Source organism: Taudactylus pleione, unplaced genomic scaffold, assembly GCF_031769625.1.
Source record: "Taudactylus pleione unplaced genomic scaffold, aTauple2 ptg000681l, whole genome shotgun sequence".
Classification (NCBI taxonomy): Eukaryota; Metazoa; Chordata; class Amphibia; order Anura; family Myobatrachidae; genus Taudactylus; species Taudactylus pleione.
The window spans coordinates 129341-146591 of record NW_028285083.1 but is presented as its reverse complement, the minus strand read 5'-3'; the positions used below and the strand labels follow the sequence as shown (position 1 = coordinate 146591).

Sequence of the window (17251 nt, the reverse complement as noted above, 5' to 3'; positions counted from 1 at the left end):
TCTCTGGATGGGAGTATGTGTGTGGGGTTACCAGTCCATCTCTGGATAGGAGTATGTGTGTGTGTTACCAGTCCATCTCTGGATGGGAGTGTTTGTGTGTGTGTGTGTTACCAGTCCATCTCTGGATGGGAGTGTTTGTGTGTGTGTGGGGTTACCAGTCCATCTCTGGATGGGAGTGTTTGTGTGTGTGGGGTTACCAGTCCATCTCTGGATGGGAGTGTTTGTGTGTGGGGTTACCAGTCCATCTCTGGATGGGAGTATGTGTGTGGGGTTACCAGTCCATCTCTGGATGGGAGTATGTGTGTGGGGTTACCAGTCCATCTCTGGATAGGAGTATGTGTGTGTGTTACCAGTCCATCTCTGAATGGGAGTGTTTGTGTGTGTGTGTTACCAGTCCATCTCTGGATGGGAGTGTTTGTGTGTGTGGGGTTACCAGTCCATCTCTGGATGGGAGTGTTTGTGTGTGTGGGGTTACCAGTCCATCTCTGGATGGGAGTGTTTGTGTGTGGGGTTACCAGTCCATCTCTGGATGGGAGTATGTGTGTGGGGTTTCCAGTCCATCTCTGGATGGGAGTATGTGTGTGGGGTTACCAGTCCATCTCTGGATAGGAGTATGTGTGTGTGTTACCAGTCCATCTCTGGATGGGAGTGTTTGTGTGTGGGGTTACCAGTCCATCTCTGGATGGGAGTGTTTGTGTGTGGGGTTACCAGTCCATCTCTGGATGGGAGTATGTGTGTGGGGTTACCAGTCCATCTCTGGATGGGAGTATGTGTGTGGGGTTACCAGTCCATCTCTGGATGGGAGTATGTGTGTGGGGTTACCAGTCCATCTCTGGATGGGAGTATGTGTGTGGGGTTACCAGTCCATCTCTGGATGGGAGTGTTTGTGTGTGGGGTTACCAGTCCATCTCTGGATGGGAGTGTTTGTGTGTGGGGTTACCAGTCCATCTCTGGAAGGGAGTGTTTGTGTGTGGGGTTACCAGTCCATCTCTGGATGGGAGTGTTTGTGTGTGGGGTTACCAGTCCATCTCTGGATGGGAGTGTTTGTGTGTGGGGTTACCAGTCCATCTCTGGATGGGAGTGTGTGTGGGGTTACCAGTCCATCTCTGGATGGGAGTGTTTGTGTGTGGGGTTACCAGTCCATCTCTGGATGGGAGTGTTTGTGTGTGGGGTTACCAGTCCATCCCTGGATGGGAGTGTTTGTGTGTGGGGTTACCAGTCCATCCCTGGATGGAAGTATGTGTGTGGGGTTACCAGTCCATCCCTGGATGGAAGTATGTGTGTGGGGTTACCAGTCCATCTCTGGATGGGAGTGTTTGTGTGTGGGGTTACCAGTCCATCTCTGGATGGGAGTGTTTGTGTGTGGGGTTACCAGTCCATCTCTGGATGGGAGTATGTGTGTGGGGTTACCAGTCCATCTCTGGATGGGAGTATGTGTGTGGGGTTACCAGTCCATCTCTGGATAGGAGTATGTGTGTGTGTTACCAGTCCATCTCTGAATGGGAGTGTTTGTGTGTGTGTGTTACCAGTCCATCTCTGGATGGGAGTGTTTGTGTGTGTGGGGTTACCAGTCCATCTCTGGATGGGAGTGTTTGTGTGTGTGGGGTTACCAGTCCATCTCTGGATGGGAGTGTTTGTGTGTGTGGGGTTACCAGTCCATCTCTGGATGGGAGTGTTTGTGTGTGGGGTTACCAGTCCATCTCTGGATGGGAGTATGTGTGTGGGGTTACCAGTCCATCTCTGGATAGGAGTATGTGTGTGTGTTACCAGTCCATCTCTGGATAGGAGTATGTGTGTGTGGGGTTACCAGTCCATCTCTGGATGGGAGTGTTTGTGTGTGGGGTTACCAGTCCATCTCTGGATGGGAGTGTTTGTGTGTGGGGTTACCAGTCCATCTCTGGATGGGAGTGTTTGTGTGTGGGGTTACCAGTCCATCTCTGGATGGGAGTGTTTGTGTGTGGGGTTACCAGTCCATCTCTGGATGGGAGTGTTTGTGTGTGGGGTTACCAGTCCATCTCTGGATGGGAGTGTTTGTGTGTGGGGTTACCAGTCCATCTCTGGATGGGAGTGTTTGTGTGTGGGGTTACCAGTCCATCTCTGGATGGGAGTGTTTGTGTGTGGGGTTACCAGTCCATCCCTGGATGGGAGTATGTGTGTGGGGTTACCAGTCCATCTCTGGATGGGAGTTTGTGTGTGGGGTTACCAGTCCATCTCTGGATGGGAGTTTGTGTGTGGGGTTACCAGTCCATCTCTGGATGGGAGTGTTTGTGTTGGGCTTGCGCCCCGCTTGTCATTACTGGCTCCATGTTAATATTATAACACACTTGTGCACCGTGCATAGAGCGGCTGCTGATCCCTGTGTGGACCCCTCTCTGCTGATGTGGCGGAGGCTCCTGTCTCACATTCCTGAGTCTCCCCTCCCCAGCTACAGGAGGAGTGGGCTGTGCTGTGCTCAGCATCTGCAGCATTGGTGGTTCAGTGGTAGAATTCTCGCCTGCCACGTGGGAGGCCCGGGTTCGATTCCCGGCCAATGCAGAGAGACATTTTATTAGTATTTTTTTTTTATTTCCAATAACCTTTGCATCATTGATTCTTCTTAAGACTCTATGTGGAGCCAGCGTGTTCTGGTTGCTGTAAGATGCATATGTGTCACTTAGTTACTGTCAGAAGTGACTGACGAGCAGCTATTTGCTGCTTCTGTTCCCAGGCCGGCGAAGGAGGGGGGGGGGGGAATGTCTGGCCCTCCCAGTATTAGTTCAGTTTTGTGTGGAGTAATATTACAGAATTACTAAAGTGTGTTCTCTCCTTTGCTATCCGGCAGGCACACTGATGCCTGTATAGGTCGGACATCGCTCCATTTTCTGCTTCGTACTTTGGACCTGATTCAGACCCGTTCGCTAAGGCTCGAATGCTCGCTGCCGGGCGATTGTTTCTCAGTGCGCATCCGTATAAGTCGCTGTGCGCATGCGTAAGCCAGTCACTGCGTTGGGAAATTGTGCGCTCGTAGCAGAAAGCCAGAGCGCTAATTTGTGGGTGGTAACAGGGGAAGGTGCTTGTAAACAGGGCAGTGGTATTGCGAACGCAGGCGTGTCAGGCCAACAAAACGCGGTTCAAAGAGCGTGCATAATTAGCAAAGTGGTGTTATGGTACACGTCACCTGCATGTATCTCAGCCAGCGCTGATCGCAGTGATTGCGGCGGGGTAGGGTTACCTCATGGGCTGTGAGCAGCTCCGGTGGCTCTCGATGTTACCGATTAATCCAACAATTCCCGGAGAGGACGTGTGTTGCAAGGGGAAAGGGGGCGTCTTTATACACTAGCGAGCGCTCAGTGCCGTAGCTCGCTAAGACATAGAGGGTGTCCTTACGCCAGTGCGAGCGTGGAATTTGAATATCTGGACCCTCTTTGCCAGCGAGCCCCCTTGTCACTATGGGATGTAGTTACCTTGCCGACAGATGGGATGCCGGCTATTGAAATCCCACCGTCGGAATCCTGACAGCCGGCATCCCGGACGGAAGTATAGAAGGGCCAGGTTAAGTGATAGCCGCGGGGGGGAGGGGGGCACCAGATTGGGGGGGGGGTTTAGGCTCGGGGAGGGTTAGGCTGCAGATGGGGGGGCTAGGGTTAGGCACCACTGGGGGGGAGTGAGGTTCAGGCACCAAGGGGAGAGGGTTGGGTTTAGGTACTACCGGGTACGGTTAGGTTGCGGGGTGGGGAAGGTTAGTGGGAGAAGGGGAGAGGGTTGGGTTTAGGTACTTCCGGGTACGGTTAGGGTGCGGGGTGGAGAAGGGTGGAGGGTTGGGTTTAGGTACTACCGGGTACGGTTAGGTTGCGAGGTGGGGAAGGTTAGTGGGAGAAGGGGGGAGGGTTGGGTTTTAGGCGCTACCGGGTACGGTTGGGTTGTGGGGTGGGGAAGGTTAGTGGGAGAAGGGAGGAGGGTTGGGTTTAGGCACTACCTGGTACGGTTAGGTTGCGGAGTGGGGAAGGTTAGGTTTAGGCACTACCAGGTACGGTTAGGTTGCGGGGTGGGGAAGGTTAGTGGGAGAAGGGGGGAGGGTTGGATTTAGGCACTACCGGGTACGGTTAGGTTGCGTGGTGGGAAAGGTTAGTGGGAGAAGGGGGGAGGGTTGGGTTTAGGCACTACCGGGTACGGTTAGGTTGCGGGGTGGGGAAGGTTAGTGGGAGAAGGGGGGAGGGTTGGGTTTAGGCACTACCGGGTACGATTAGGTTGCGGGGTGGGAAAGGTTAGTGGGAGAAGGGGGGAGGACTGGGTTTAGGCACTACCGGGTACGGTTAGGTTGCGTGGTGGGAAAGGTTAGTGGGAGAAGGGGGGAGGGTTGGGTTTAGGCACTACCGGGTACGGTTAGGTTGCGGGGTGGGGAAGGTTAGTGGGAGAAGGGGGGAGGGTTGGGTTTAGGCACTACCGGGTACGATTAGGTTGCGGGGTGGGAAAGGTTAGTGGGAGAAGGGGGGAGGGTTGGGTTTAAGTACTACCGGGTGCGGGGTGGGGAAGGTTAGTGGGAGAAGGGGGGAGGGTTAGTATAGTTATGTACCCCTGTCGGGATACTGAGCATCGCGATACCGCTGTCGATACATAGTGACAGCCGCCATCCTGACTGCCAGTATTTCATACCCAACCCGTTCATTACCATAGTAACTAGATGCCATCTTCTCATAGGTGTCCTGTCTACAATAACAGCTGCTGCTTATGGGGAGGGGGTGCAGGGGTGTAACAAGGGGTTCCCCAAGGCACATAATCTAATGGGACATCCACTCTCCTCTAGGAGGCCGATTAGCTTTGTCTCTCTGCAAATGGTGAGAAAATGGTAAAACTTAAGAGTGAAAAGTAAAATGTCTCTTATATTGGCCGGGAATCGAGGCCGGGCCTCCCGCGTGGCAGGCGAGAATTCTACCACTGAGCCACCAATGCTGCAGATACACGGTGCTGTACAGTCCTCCCTCATGTGCCGCATCAGCACAATTCGGCTGTACCATGATAAAAGGAGTGGAGGTTGTCTTGGAGACTTGGCCTCCTGCATGGGGAGGCATGATGTTCCAGACAATGCATTTCATTAGAGGGTCTCTCCGCCCTTTCCTTAGGTCCCCCGGGTGGATCACGTTTTTAAGTATGTGGACCGTGGAGTGATTATTGTCCAGATCAATTTGTATCATTCATTTGTGCTCATTAAGTGAACACCAGGGAAAGTAAATGAACCCCCTCCCACCAACTGTTTGTGCTGTGAGGATCCCTGTCACAGGATGCTGGTCTGGGCTCACATTTCACCCCATGCTTCTCCCAGACCCACACTGTGCAAGGCATGGTTGTCGCTGCAACTGATTGGGTAGCTGGTCTGTATGGTATGGTGGTTGGTGTAGCAGGATTGGGAGGCTGGTCTGTATGGCATGGTTGTCGGTGCGGCTGGTCGGTATTGCATGGTTGTCGGTGCAGTGCGATGGGTGGCTCGTCTGAATTGCATGGTTGTCTGTGCGGCTGGCCTATGATTATCAGTGCGGCTGGTCGGCATTGCATGGTTGTCGGTGCGGCTGGTCGGCATTGCATGGTTGTCGGTGCGGCTGGTCGGCATTGCATGGTTGTCGGTGCAGCAGGATTGGTGGTTGTCATACAATGCGGTTGTCACTCAGTATACAGTTGCTATGTGTTATACAGGTCCTGTACACTATACAGGCGCTATACTGTACAAACGCTATACACTATGTGGGGGCGAGGCCGTCTGATGTATCTAGCGCTATTCATGTACTGTTGCTCTGTGAGAGTGCAGGACACGCCGCGTCCATTACCCAGCAGGCAGTAACTCATCCCTCCTGTGTCTTTCTGCAGGAGCACCAGACATGGCTAATGGCTCCAGCCTGGACAACATCAACGTATTTGCACCCAGAAGGTGAGAAGGGTAATTACTGCTGCCCTGTTCTCTTTATAACTGGCCACAATCAGGTAGTCTTCCATTTCATTGGATTGGAATCCACAATTCTTTTATTCTTCTATATCATTACTTTATAGAGGTTTTCAACCACGGAAAAAAAAAAATAATGTCCTGTCCACTGGTGGCAGGTGGAGCGTAACACTGTGTAATGACCGTGTAGATGCCTGGTGTGGGACAGGAGAGAGGAAGGGCAGTTGCCGGGTGTGGGACAGGAGAGAGGAAGGGCAGGCGCCGGGTGTGTGACAGGAGAGAGGAAGGGCAGGCGCCGGGTGTGGGACAGGAGAGAGGAAGGGCAGGCGCCGGGTTTGGGACAGGAGAGAGTAAGGGCAGGCGTCGGGTGTGGGACAGGAGAGAGGGAGGGCAGGCGCCGGGTGTGGGACAGGAGAGAGGAAGGGCAGGCGCCGGGTGTGGGACAGGAGAGAGGGAGGGCAGGTGCCGGGTGTGGGACAGGAGAGAGGGAGGGCAGGCGCCGGGTGTGGGACAGGAGAGAGGGAGGGCAGGCGCCGGGTGTGTGACAGGAGAGAGGGAGGGCAGGCGCCGGGTGTGGGACAGGAGAGAGGAAGGGCAGGCGCCGGGTGTGGGACAGGAGAGAGGAAGGGCAGGCGCCGGGTGTGGGACAGGAGAGAGGAAGGGCAGGCGCCGGGTGTGGGACAGGAGAGAGGAAGGGCAGGCGCCGGGTGTGGGACAGGAGAGAGGAAGGGCAGGCGCCGGGTGTGGGACAGGAGAGAGGAAGGGCAGGCGCCGGGTGTGGGACAGGAGAGAGGAAGGGCAGGCGCCGGGTGTGGGACAGGAGAGAGGAAGGGCAGGCGCCGGGTGTGGGACAGGAGAGAGGAAGGGCAGGCGCCGGGTGTGGGACAGGAGAGAGGAAGGGCAGGCGCCGGGTGTGGGACAGGAGAGAGGAAGGGCAGGCGCCGGGTGTGGGACTGGAGAGAGGAAGGGCAGGCGCCGGGTGTGGGACTGGAGAGAGGAAGGGCAGGCGTCGGGTGACTGTTTTGAAGGTAGAAGATATATAATCGGAGTGAGGGAGGATAATTTGTTGTCATCGTTGGACCCTCTTCTCTCCTTATTGTCGGTGTTACCAGTGTTTCGGTGCTCAGGTTGACTAGTGTTGCAGAGAGAGAGTGTTACTTTCTACTTCAGGGTCCATAGGGGGTCCACAGGGTTGACCTTGGGGTATAGGTTGGGAACCAAATCCGGGCACCACGCAGTTAAAGCTTTTAGCTCCCAGGATGCACTGGGTCCACTCTCCCTATAACCCCACCCCCAAGCCAGAGGCACCTCAGTTTAAGTTGTGCCCGGCCGGAGTCGGGTCACCGTTTAGTGCAGTGGGGAGCTGATTAGCAGCCCCTAAGCTTTATTTTTTCTAAGTACAGAGTTTTTTTATTTTTACTTTGGACTTTCAGAGCGGCAGCGTCGGACTGTCCATAGGACGTCTAAGCTGCCGCTCCGTCACCCCGATCTCAGCGGGACCCCAGAGTCTGTACTAGCCGGACTCTGCGGGCGCCCAGGACTGCTGCCGGATCCACGGGGAGCAGGTAAGGTCGCGGATCACCGCTTGCGGTGATCCGCGCATTTAATATGCAGTCCTGTGCCTCCGGTCTCCGGGGACAGACCGGAGGCGCCGGCAGTGGCGGCGGGCCCCCCATACCCCGTGTGTCCACTAGACCACCAGGGACTTACTGATCGGCGCTGGGAGCCGGCGTCCCGGGAGGTTAATAGCCGGCCAGGGGAGGAAGCTTTCCCTGTTACAGCGGCTCCTCCCCTCAGCTCAGCGCGCCTTTCAGTATGTATAGTCTGGCGTCGCTGAGCTGCTTCCTCCGCGGGCCACGCTTCTTCTGAGGTCTCCAGCTACCATTTTCTTGTGGTGCAGCAGCAGAGCTCCGGAGATGGCAGTGAGTCCAGTCCCCCTGCGTACCTCACCATCAGGTCAGTGTACACAGCACTGTAGCCTTCCCAGACACTGAATCTGGGTAAGTTGCATGCAGTGTAATAGTGCAGTATATTATATGACATGTTTATGTATATATGTATATATCTGCATTGTATGTGACTTATGCTAGTGCTGACTGTCTGTATTTAATTCTCTCACCTGTCAGTGTATATCTATCCCTTTTCTTTATCTGCCCTAATACAGCTGTACTTAGGGTGGTTCTGAGACCTCACATTTATATACTCGTTGATATTTGTGAGGTTTGTCACATACTGTTGCGTGCTGCACGTTGCCATATTTTAGATGGAACTGTGTGTTGCATACGCTGAAAATGGGTCCCTGCAGCTAATTTTTGGCGTCAGTCAGGACCAGTATAGCGCTGCTTAATATTTCCGCCAGGAGGGTTGGTCAGATATGTCTGACCAGGAGATAGAGCGTTATACTGCACCCATTTTTGCTATCCTGCAAGCCATGTGCGGCAGGTGTTAGTGCGGAGGATTTGTTTCATAAAGGGTTCTGTATGTGGCATCATCTGGTGCCGGCCCCTTTCACGACCCCCTTGGGCGGTTTGTTTTCTCGGGATCCTCTCAATTGCGGATCGCCGGGTGGGCCCCATTGTTGTACCTCACTTGGGGTTACTCCACCATACTGCCCTTTTCATCTCAGGGTATCTCGCAGTTTCTTGCACTCTTCCCCTGTGACACAGACTATCGCTCCCTGCAGGGGTTTTTCGCAGTATATGAATTCCCCCTGGTGCCACAATAGTCTGTCATGCCCCTTGCAGGGATTACCACAACAGCCACCCTGGGTGGTGTCATTTTCTACGAAACGCAAATTGGCGTGGTTGACGCCCTGTGGTTACTTCCCAGTTGGCTCTGCATGTACTGGATACTGTTTTGGGCTCTTTCCCTCTTACGGGTGGAAGCCTATTTCAGGTATTATTATCCCTGCTTTAGGGCTGGTAGCAGGTCCATTCTGGTTAGAGTGAATGTTGACCTGCACCTGTATCATACACCCTCAGTCTTACATGCCTTCGGGTTCCCTGTTGTGACTAGCGGGTGGATCGCATAGCGGGACTCTATCTGTTGCCAGATAGGAGGTGTTACAACAGTGTTTGGCCTCCTGCCCCAAATTCCCTGAGGGTCATCACGAGCCCCCTCCTGGGGTGGATGGGCGTGTTACTCGTCTGATTACAGACGTTACTACGCATCCCATTCCTGCGTGGTCCGTAGGTGGTAACTCTGCCTGAAATCGGTATACTTGCTTCAGGGGTTGTTACCCATCCTACCATGGCTATAGCATGGTTGGTTAATACTATTGCAGATTGGGCTGATGCATTTGTAACATTTTTTCCCCTCCAACACGTCGGGGGTTCAAATGTATTTGGTCGCTCTCGTAATATATGCAGTTGTCATAGGTGGAAATGCCTATATTGGATACCAGTCTCCTAACTTTCAGAGTTCCGGCTGCGACTGTATCCTCCGTAATACCCTATGGTTGCGCTCTGGGAATGCAGAGGTGCAGATACCATCTTTAGGGTTGATCTTGGTTGGTCCTGACCTTGACAAGATTGTAGTAACATTGGCAGTATTACTAACGACAAGTTTACCGCCTTCAGCTATGCCCTCTACAAGGCCTCAGACTAAGTCTGTAAAGTCTTTTTGTCCTCTGGGTCAGCCTAAAGGTCTGTTTCTTCGTAGACTGTCGGCATCTACAAGGGCCGACATATCCAGTACCGAGCAGGCCTGGACTGCCAGCCGATCCTGCTTCTGAACCTACGGATATCTCTTCAGCCTGACGGGACAGGCCTACAACTGGGAGATACCGATTTTCTCAGTTCGCCCGGTACTAGTGTCAAGTTGCCGTGGCTACGTGGGTAGGAGGGTACGCCCTCTCTTTGCTCAGGCGGCCTCTTTACAAGGGCCTTACAGATCCAGAAAGCTATGCAGTTGTTGCGGTAAGCGGAGCTAATTAGGCCATCCCCACTATCTCAGTGAGGGACTGGTTGTTCTGCTTTCTTTCTGGTGCGGTGGCTGAATGGTCCTCTTTGGCCTATTCTCTGTCTCAATTCCCTGAGCCAGTTCCTAAAGCTACCTGGGCTCAGGAGGAAATCCCTATGCTCCATCATACGATGTTTGGAACCTGGGGACTTTATGGTATCATATACAGGACGCGTGCCTACGGGTACTTACAGAGACCTTTCCTCAGCATGGGCTGAGGTTTGCTGTATCACAGCAACACTTACAATTTTTCGGGCTCTGCCTGTTGGGACTGTCCTCAGCCCCACAGGGGTTTACCAGTGTTTTGGATTTTCTGACAGTTCTCCTGTTCAGTATATCCCAATGCTCCTGTACCTGGACGGCCTCCTGCTCTTAGCGGGATCACCGGGGTACTTTACAGCCAGGTCAGGATGACTGTGGCTTCAGGGTGCAGACGTTTAATCAACGGGGAAAAAGTCCTCCCTGCATCTCTCTCTGGGTATTCTTCATCTAGGATCCCTGCTGGATTCTCAGAATCTGAGAATTCTTCTGGCGTAAGACGGAATCTCCACTCTTCCATTAGGAGTACGTGGTTGTCTGCGCAGTCGACATATGTCTTTACACTCTGGGATGCATGGTGGAATGGGCTCAGTTCCATTCCAGACCTTTCCATAATTGGTTCATCTCCAGATGGAACAAGTTTTTTCTGTCGGATCACTGTTCAAACGATGATGCTCTCTCCGGAGGCAAGTCGGTCCCTGTCCGGGTGGCTATGGCCATCTCGTCCAGGGTATTCTTTGCTATGGACAGTGTCTGGTTCGCATCCTTTTCAGTGCAGTTGGACGTCTGTCGATTCCACCCTGTCAATTAACTTACTCTGGCATAACTCTTGTTTCCCGGTGAACCTGAAAAGGTTCAGTCCGACAGGGTCAGGACAGTGGATTCCTTTTTAGCAACACTGTTCGTTGGGTGGCAATGACAGGTATGTCACATATTCGGACATAGTCCGAGGGTCTCCTCCCGACCATCTCGGCAGCGTTCATTTCAGGAGCTCTCCATTGGGAAGTGGGAGTCCTCAGCCGTCACGACGTGCATCCCGGGGACTAGTCTCTTCCCCAAGAGAGGTTTCATCTCCTGGTGAGCAGGGGGGGCCCCCCTGAGGTGACCCTCAGGGCCTTCTGACTTTATCACACTATGGTGTTACAGTCCAGCTCTGGGGATTCTGAAGCAACCTTCAGCGACTCTTTGTCGATGAAGTGGTCCTTTCACTTTGTGTACCTCTGTTCTCCGGTCTCCCTTCTTCCTCGAGGTCTTTGGAAGTGTTTCAATTGAGACGGAGATGCTTTCCTGCTGGTGGCTCCTGATTGCCCCAGATGTCAGGGGTACTTGGATTTTCGGAGTCTCTCCATCGATACTCCATTCCTGATGCTTCGCTGCCCGGACCTGTTGTCTCAGGGTCCTTGGTTTTGCCTTGGACCTGGGTCGTTTGTCTTTGACTGTGTCCCTACAGTGGTCTTACGGCTTCCCTGGCTTTGTCATCGTTGGAATGATTAGAGCACATGGATCAGCTTTTGCTGGGACCTACCACAAACTGTGGCAACCATAAATCTTATGGTATTGTACCTGTCGATACAATCCTCCGGTGTCCAGGATTTCCAGATATTCTGGCATTCCTTCCGGCTGGCTTGGGTTTCACACTTGGCCTGGTCTTCCTGACAGTGCGGATCTCTACACTGTCAGTATGGTTAAGATATGGAATTGCTCCACTCTGGTATCCAGTTCATCCTTTGGAGTGTTTTCTGGATTATGCTTCCATTTGTCCTCCCTAGGGACTCCTTGGGAGTTAGTAGTGGTTCTTTGTTCCCTCCGGGGACAGTCAATGGAACCGCTGGTTGTGATAGCCATTACATGGTCTATTGCTTAGGCTCTCTCTTTCTCTCAGGGTGTTTATATCAACCAGGAGAGTGTCTGAATTGGGAGCGTTCTCATGTGGCTCCCTCTTCTGGAGGGCATCATGTCAGGGTGTGAGTTGCTCTCGCCCTGTGTTTCTTCTTAGTGGTTTTCAGGTTCCATATTATTCTGGAACTTATGGTACGGCCATTCTGTCCCCAGTCCTCTCGGCTGGTGTGGCCTCATTGACTGTGGTCCGGCCTCTTTGGATTTATGTGATCCGTTCAGGTTCCTTAGGGAAATCGGACTCCTTATTGGTGGTCTGAGATTTCTGGTTTTCACAGGAAAGGATGGCCGGCCTATAACCAAATGTTGGTGGATGGCCTCGTAGGTCTTCCTCAGGGGCCTACCCATGGGTAGGCCTTTCTGTTGTTGATGCTTGTTTTTTCTTGGGCCATGTAACCCTCGTGGGCGGCTCGCTGTGGCGCCTCGGCTGTTTTGCCTTACTAGGTGGCCACGTGGTCTTCTGTCCACACCTTTTTAAGGTTCTAGGCATTGGTTTCCTTTGCCTCTCAGGATGCTTCCTTTTTGGCGACGGATTCTCCTCTCAGCACAGGAGCGTCCCTACCCTTGGTTGAACTGCTTTGGGACATCCCCAAGGTCAACCCTGTGGACCCCCTATGGACCCTGAAGTAGAAAACAAGAGATATGGTAAGAACTTACCTTTGTTATCTCTGTTTCTACGAAGTCCATAGGGTCCACAGGACGCCCGCCCTGACGCACCTGGCTTCATATGGGCTGTGTGGCTGGTCACCGGTTTTCCGTCTCCCGTTTCTGTGAGTATGGTTATTGAGTGTTCCAGTTTTCTCTCTTTTTCTCTCCTCCTCCGGCCTTTGGCTACTTACAAACTGAGGTGCCTCTGGCTTGGGGGTGGGGTTATAGGGAGAGTGGACCCAGTGCATCCTGGGAGCTAAAAGCTTTAACTGCGTGGTGCCCGGATTTGGTTCCCAACCTATACCCCAAGGTCAACCCTGTGGACCCTATGGACTTCGTAGAAACAGAGATAACAAAGGTAAGTTCTTACCATATCTCTTGTTGTCTCTGTCACACTAGGTGGCAGTGTAACACCTTTATTGTACTGTATACAGCAACGTCACCTTTCATAGCTGCCAGCACAAGTGTATTACTGTCTCTATCACACTAGGTGGCAGTGTAACACCTTTATTGTACTGTATACAGCAACGTCACCTTTCATAGCTGCCAGCACAAGTGTATTACTGTCTCTGTCACACTAGGTGGCAGTGTAACACCTTTATTGTACTGTATACAGCAACATGAGGGTAACGGTGATTGGTGACCGGGTCTCTGTTGTTAACAATCTGACTGGCATGTGGCAATACAGCTGTTATAGAACTACATGTCCCAGCACAACCATAATGCTGGCGTGGGTGCCTAGGTATTATTGTATGATAATAGATCGTATATAAAACCCAGCAGTCTGTAGATTATATTTCCCCCACCCCCATGTGATCTGCCCGCCTCTCATACACCGAGCACCCCATCCTTGCTGGAGCAGTCCCCGGTTACCCGCTGCCAGTTTGGCTGTTATTAACCCTTCAGTAGCTGCAATGCTGGGAATTACTCTGTATAGTGTGCTGGGGAGGCAGAGAGGTGTTTCCTGCAGTGTGACTGGTCTATGCTCCGGATCCAGGAACACTGACACACTTAGACCGATTACATACTATATACATACATGGATCAGCTGTAGCTGTTTGTCCGTCCTGCAGCTCCCCATCTGGCGCAGTCACCCTGAATCTGGATGGAATTGTCCAAGTGTTGGACCTGTACCTCCATGAGCCCACCACAGGAATGATGACTCGAATCTGTGTGCTGAAATGGCTCTATCACCTGTACATCAAGACCCCCCGCAAGGTACGTACTGCTGTGTGTAACCTATACACCTGGCTCTATCACCTGTACATCAAGACACCCCGCAAGGTACGTACTGCTGTGTGTAACCTGTACACCTGGCTCTATCACCTGTACATCAAGACCCCCCGCAAGGTACGTACTGCTGTGTGTAACCTATACACCTGGCTCTATCACCTGTACATCAAGGCCCCCCGCAAGGTACGTACTGCTGTGTGTAACCTGTACACCTGGCTCTATCACCTGTACATCAAGGCCCCCCGCAAGGTACGTACTGCTGTGTGTAACCTGTACACCTGGCTCTATCACCTGTACATCAAGACCCCCCACAAGGTACGTACTGCTGTGTGTAACCTGTACACCTGGCTCTATCACCTGTACATCAAGACCCCCCGCAAGGTACATTGGGGCAAATGTATGAAGCTCTGGAAAATTGATAAAGTGGAGAGTGATAAACGACCAACCACTCACCTCCCAACTGTCATGTTACAGCCTGTGTTTGAAAAATGACAGTTGGGAGCTGATTGGTTGGTCGTTTTTAGCACTCTCCACTTTATCACTTCCCAGAGCTTCATACATCTGCCCCATACTGCTGTGTATAATCTATATACCTGGCTCTATCACCTGTACATCAAGACCCCCCGCAAGGTACGTACTGCTGTATGTAACCTGTACACCTGGCTCTATAACTTATACACCTGGCTCTATCACCTTTCCATCAAGACCCTGTGTGTAACCTAAACACCTGGCTCCATCACCTGGCTCCCTCTGCGACGGTGATTTCTTACTGTGACATTTAGAGAAATAAGTGCTGTGAAAAGTACTTTGTATTTCCATCATATATCTATATCCTGGTGTTAGATCTCTGTTAAAAACAGATGTGATCGTAATTTACATAGCAATCTACAGCCCTGGAGAGTATACAGACAGCTATAGACCCCTCCGGGTACATCTAGATCCCACGGACAGTATAAGGGCAGGTATAGGTCCCCTCCTGTACATCCAGATCACAGGGACAGTATAAGGGCAGGTATAGGTCCCCTCCTGTACATCTAGCTCCCAGGGACAGTATAAGGACAGGTATAGGTCCCCTCCTGTACATCTAGCTCCCAGGGACAGTATATGTAAGGACAGGTATAGGTCCCCTCCTGTACATCTAGATCACAGGGACAGTATAAGGACAGGTATAGGTCCCCTCCTGTACATCTAGCTCCCAGGGACAGTATATATAAGGACAGGTATAGGTCCCCTCCTGTACATCTATATCACAGGGACAGTATAAGGACAGGTATAGGTCCCCTCCTGTACATCTAGATCCCAGGGACAGTATAAGGACATGTATAGATCCCCTCCTGTACATCCAGATCACAGGGACAGTATAAGGGCAGGTATAGGTCCCCTCCTGTACATCTAGATCACAGGGACAGTATAAGGACAGGTATAGGTCCCCTCCTGTACATCTAGCTCCCAGGGACAGTATATATAAGGACAGGTATAGGTCCCCTCCTGTACATCTATATCACAGGGACAGTATAAGGACAGGTATAGGTCCCCTCCTGTACATCCAGATCACAGGGACAGTATAAGGGCAGGTATAGGTCCCCTCCTGTACATCTAGCTCCCAGGGACAGTATAAGGACAGGTATAGGTCCCCTCCTGTACATCTAGCTCCCAGGGACAGTATATATAAGGACAGGTATAGGTCCCCTCCTGTACATCTAGATCACAGGGACAGTATAAGGACAGGTATAGGTCCCCTCCTGTACATCTAGCTCCCAGGGACAGTATATATAAGGACAGGTATAGGTCCCCTCCTGTACATCTATATCACAGGGACAGTATAAGGACAGGTATAGGTCCCCTCCTGTACATCTAGATCCCAGGGACAGTATAAGGACATGTATAGATCCCCTCCTGTACATCTAGATCCCAGGGACAGTATATATAAAGACAGGTATAGGTCCCCTCCTGTACATCTAGCTCCCGGGGACAGTATATATAAGGACAGATATAGGTCCCCTCCTGTACATCTAGCTCCCGGGGACAGTATATATAAGGACAGATATAGGTCCCCTCCTGTACATCTAGCTCCCAGGGACAGTATAAGGTACAGGAGGGGACCTATACCTGTCATCTAGCTCCCAGGGACAGTATAAGGACAGGTATAGATCCCCTCCTGTACATCTAGCTCCCAGGGACAGTATATATAAGGACAGGTATAGGTCCCCTCCTGTACATCTAGCTCCCAGGGACAGTACAAGGACAGGTATAGGTCCCCTCCTGTACATCTAGCTCCCAGGGACAGTATATATAAAGACAGGTATAGGTCCCCTCCTGTACATCTAGCTCCCGGGGACAGTATATATAAGGACAGATATAGGTCCCCTCCTGTACATCTAGCTCCCAGGGACAGTATAAGGTACAGGAGGGGACCTATACCTGTCATCTAGCTCCCAGGGACAGTATAAGGACAGGTATAGATCCCCTCCTGTACATCTAGCTCCCAGGGACAGTATATATAAGGACAGGTATAGGTCCCCTCCTGTACATCTAGATCACAGGGACAGTATAAGGACAGGTATAGGTCCCCTCCTGTACATAAAGCTCCCGGGGACAGTATATATAAGGACAGGTATAGATCACCTCCTGTACATCTAGATCACAGGGACAGTATAAGGACAGGTATAGATCCCCTCCTGTACATCTAGATCCCAGGGACAGTATAAGGACAGGTATAGATCCCCTCCTGTACATCTAGCTCCCAGGGACAGAATATATAAGGACAGGTATAGGTCCCCTCCTGTACATCTAGATCCCAGGGACAGTATAAGGACAGGTATAGATCCCCTCCTGTACATCTAGCTCCAAAGGACAGTCTAAAGACAGGTATAGATCCCCTTCTGTACATCTAGCTCCCAGGGACAGTATAAGGACAGGTATAGATCCCCTCCTGTACATCTAGCTCCCAAGGACAGTCTAAAGACAGGTATAGATCCCCTTCTGTACATCTAGATCCCAGGGACAGTATAAGGATAGGTATAGGTCCCCTCCTGTACATCTAGCTCCCAGGGACAGTATAAGGACAGGTATAGATCCCCTCCTGTACATCTAGCTCCCAGGGACAGTACAAGGACAGGTATAGGTCCCCTCCTGTACATCTAGCTCCCAGGGACAGTATATATAAGGACAGGTATAGATCCCCTCCTGTACATCTAGCTCCCAGGGACAGTATATATAAGGACAGGTATAGATCCCCTCCTGTACATCTAGCTCCCAGGGACAGTATAAGGTACAGGAGGGGACCTATACCTGTCATCTAGCTCCCAGGGACAGTATATATAAGGACAGGTATAGATCCCCTCCTGTACATCTAGCTCCCAGGGACAGTATATATAAGGACAGGTATAGGTCCCCTCCTGTACATCTAGCTCCCAGGGACAGTATATATAAAGACAGGTATAGGTCCCCTCCTGTACATCTAGCTCCCGGGGACAGTATATATAAGGACAGATATAGGTCCCCTCCTGTACATCTAGCTCCCAGGGACAGTATAAGGACAGGTATAGATCCCCTCCTGTACAT

General features: G+C 51.9%; 1 protein-coding gene and 1 non-coding gene across 2 annotated transcripts in view; both read left to right on the top strand.

The window, feature by feature from the left end:
* The window catches only part of VAC14 (VAC14 component of PIKFYVE complex), an 88342-nt gene that overhangs the window by 29442 nt on the left and 41649 nt on the right, over nucleotides 1-17251 (top strand). The window contains exons 10-11 of the mRNA XM_088455951.1: nucleotides 5839-5899; nucleotides 13528-13672. Of these exons, the coding sequence (XP_088312077.1) occupies nucleotides 5839-5899; nucleotides 13528-13672 (206 nt within the window). The remainder of the gene's footprint in view (nucleotides 1-5838; nucleotides 5900-13527; nucleotides 13673-17251) is intronic.
* Nucleotides 2465-2535, top strand: TRNAG-GCC (transfer RNA glycine (anticodon GCC)). Its single transcript has one exon. It is a non-coding gene; the product is annotated as a tRNA-Gly (tRNA).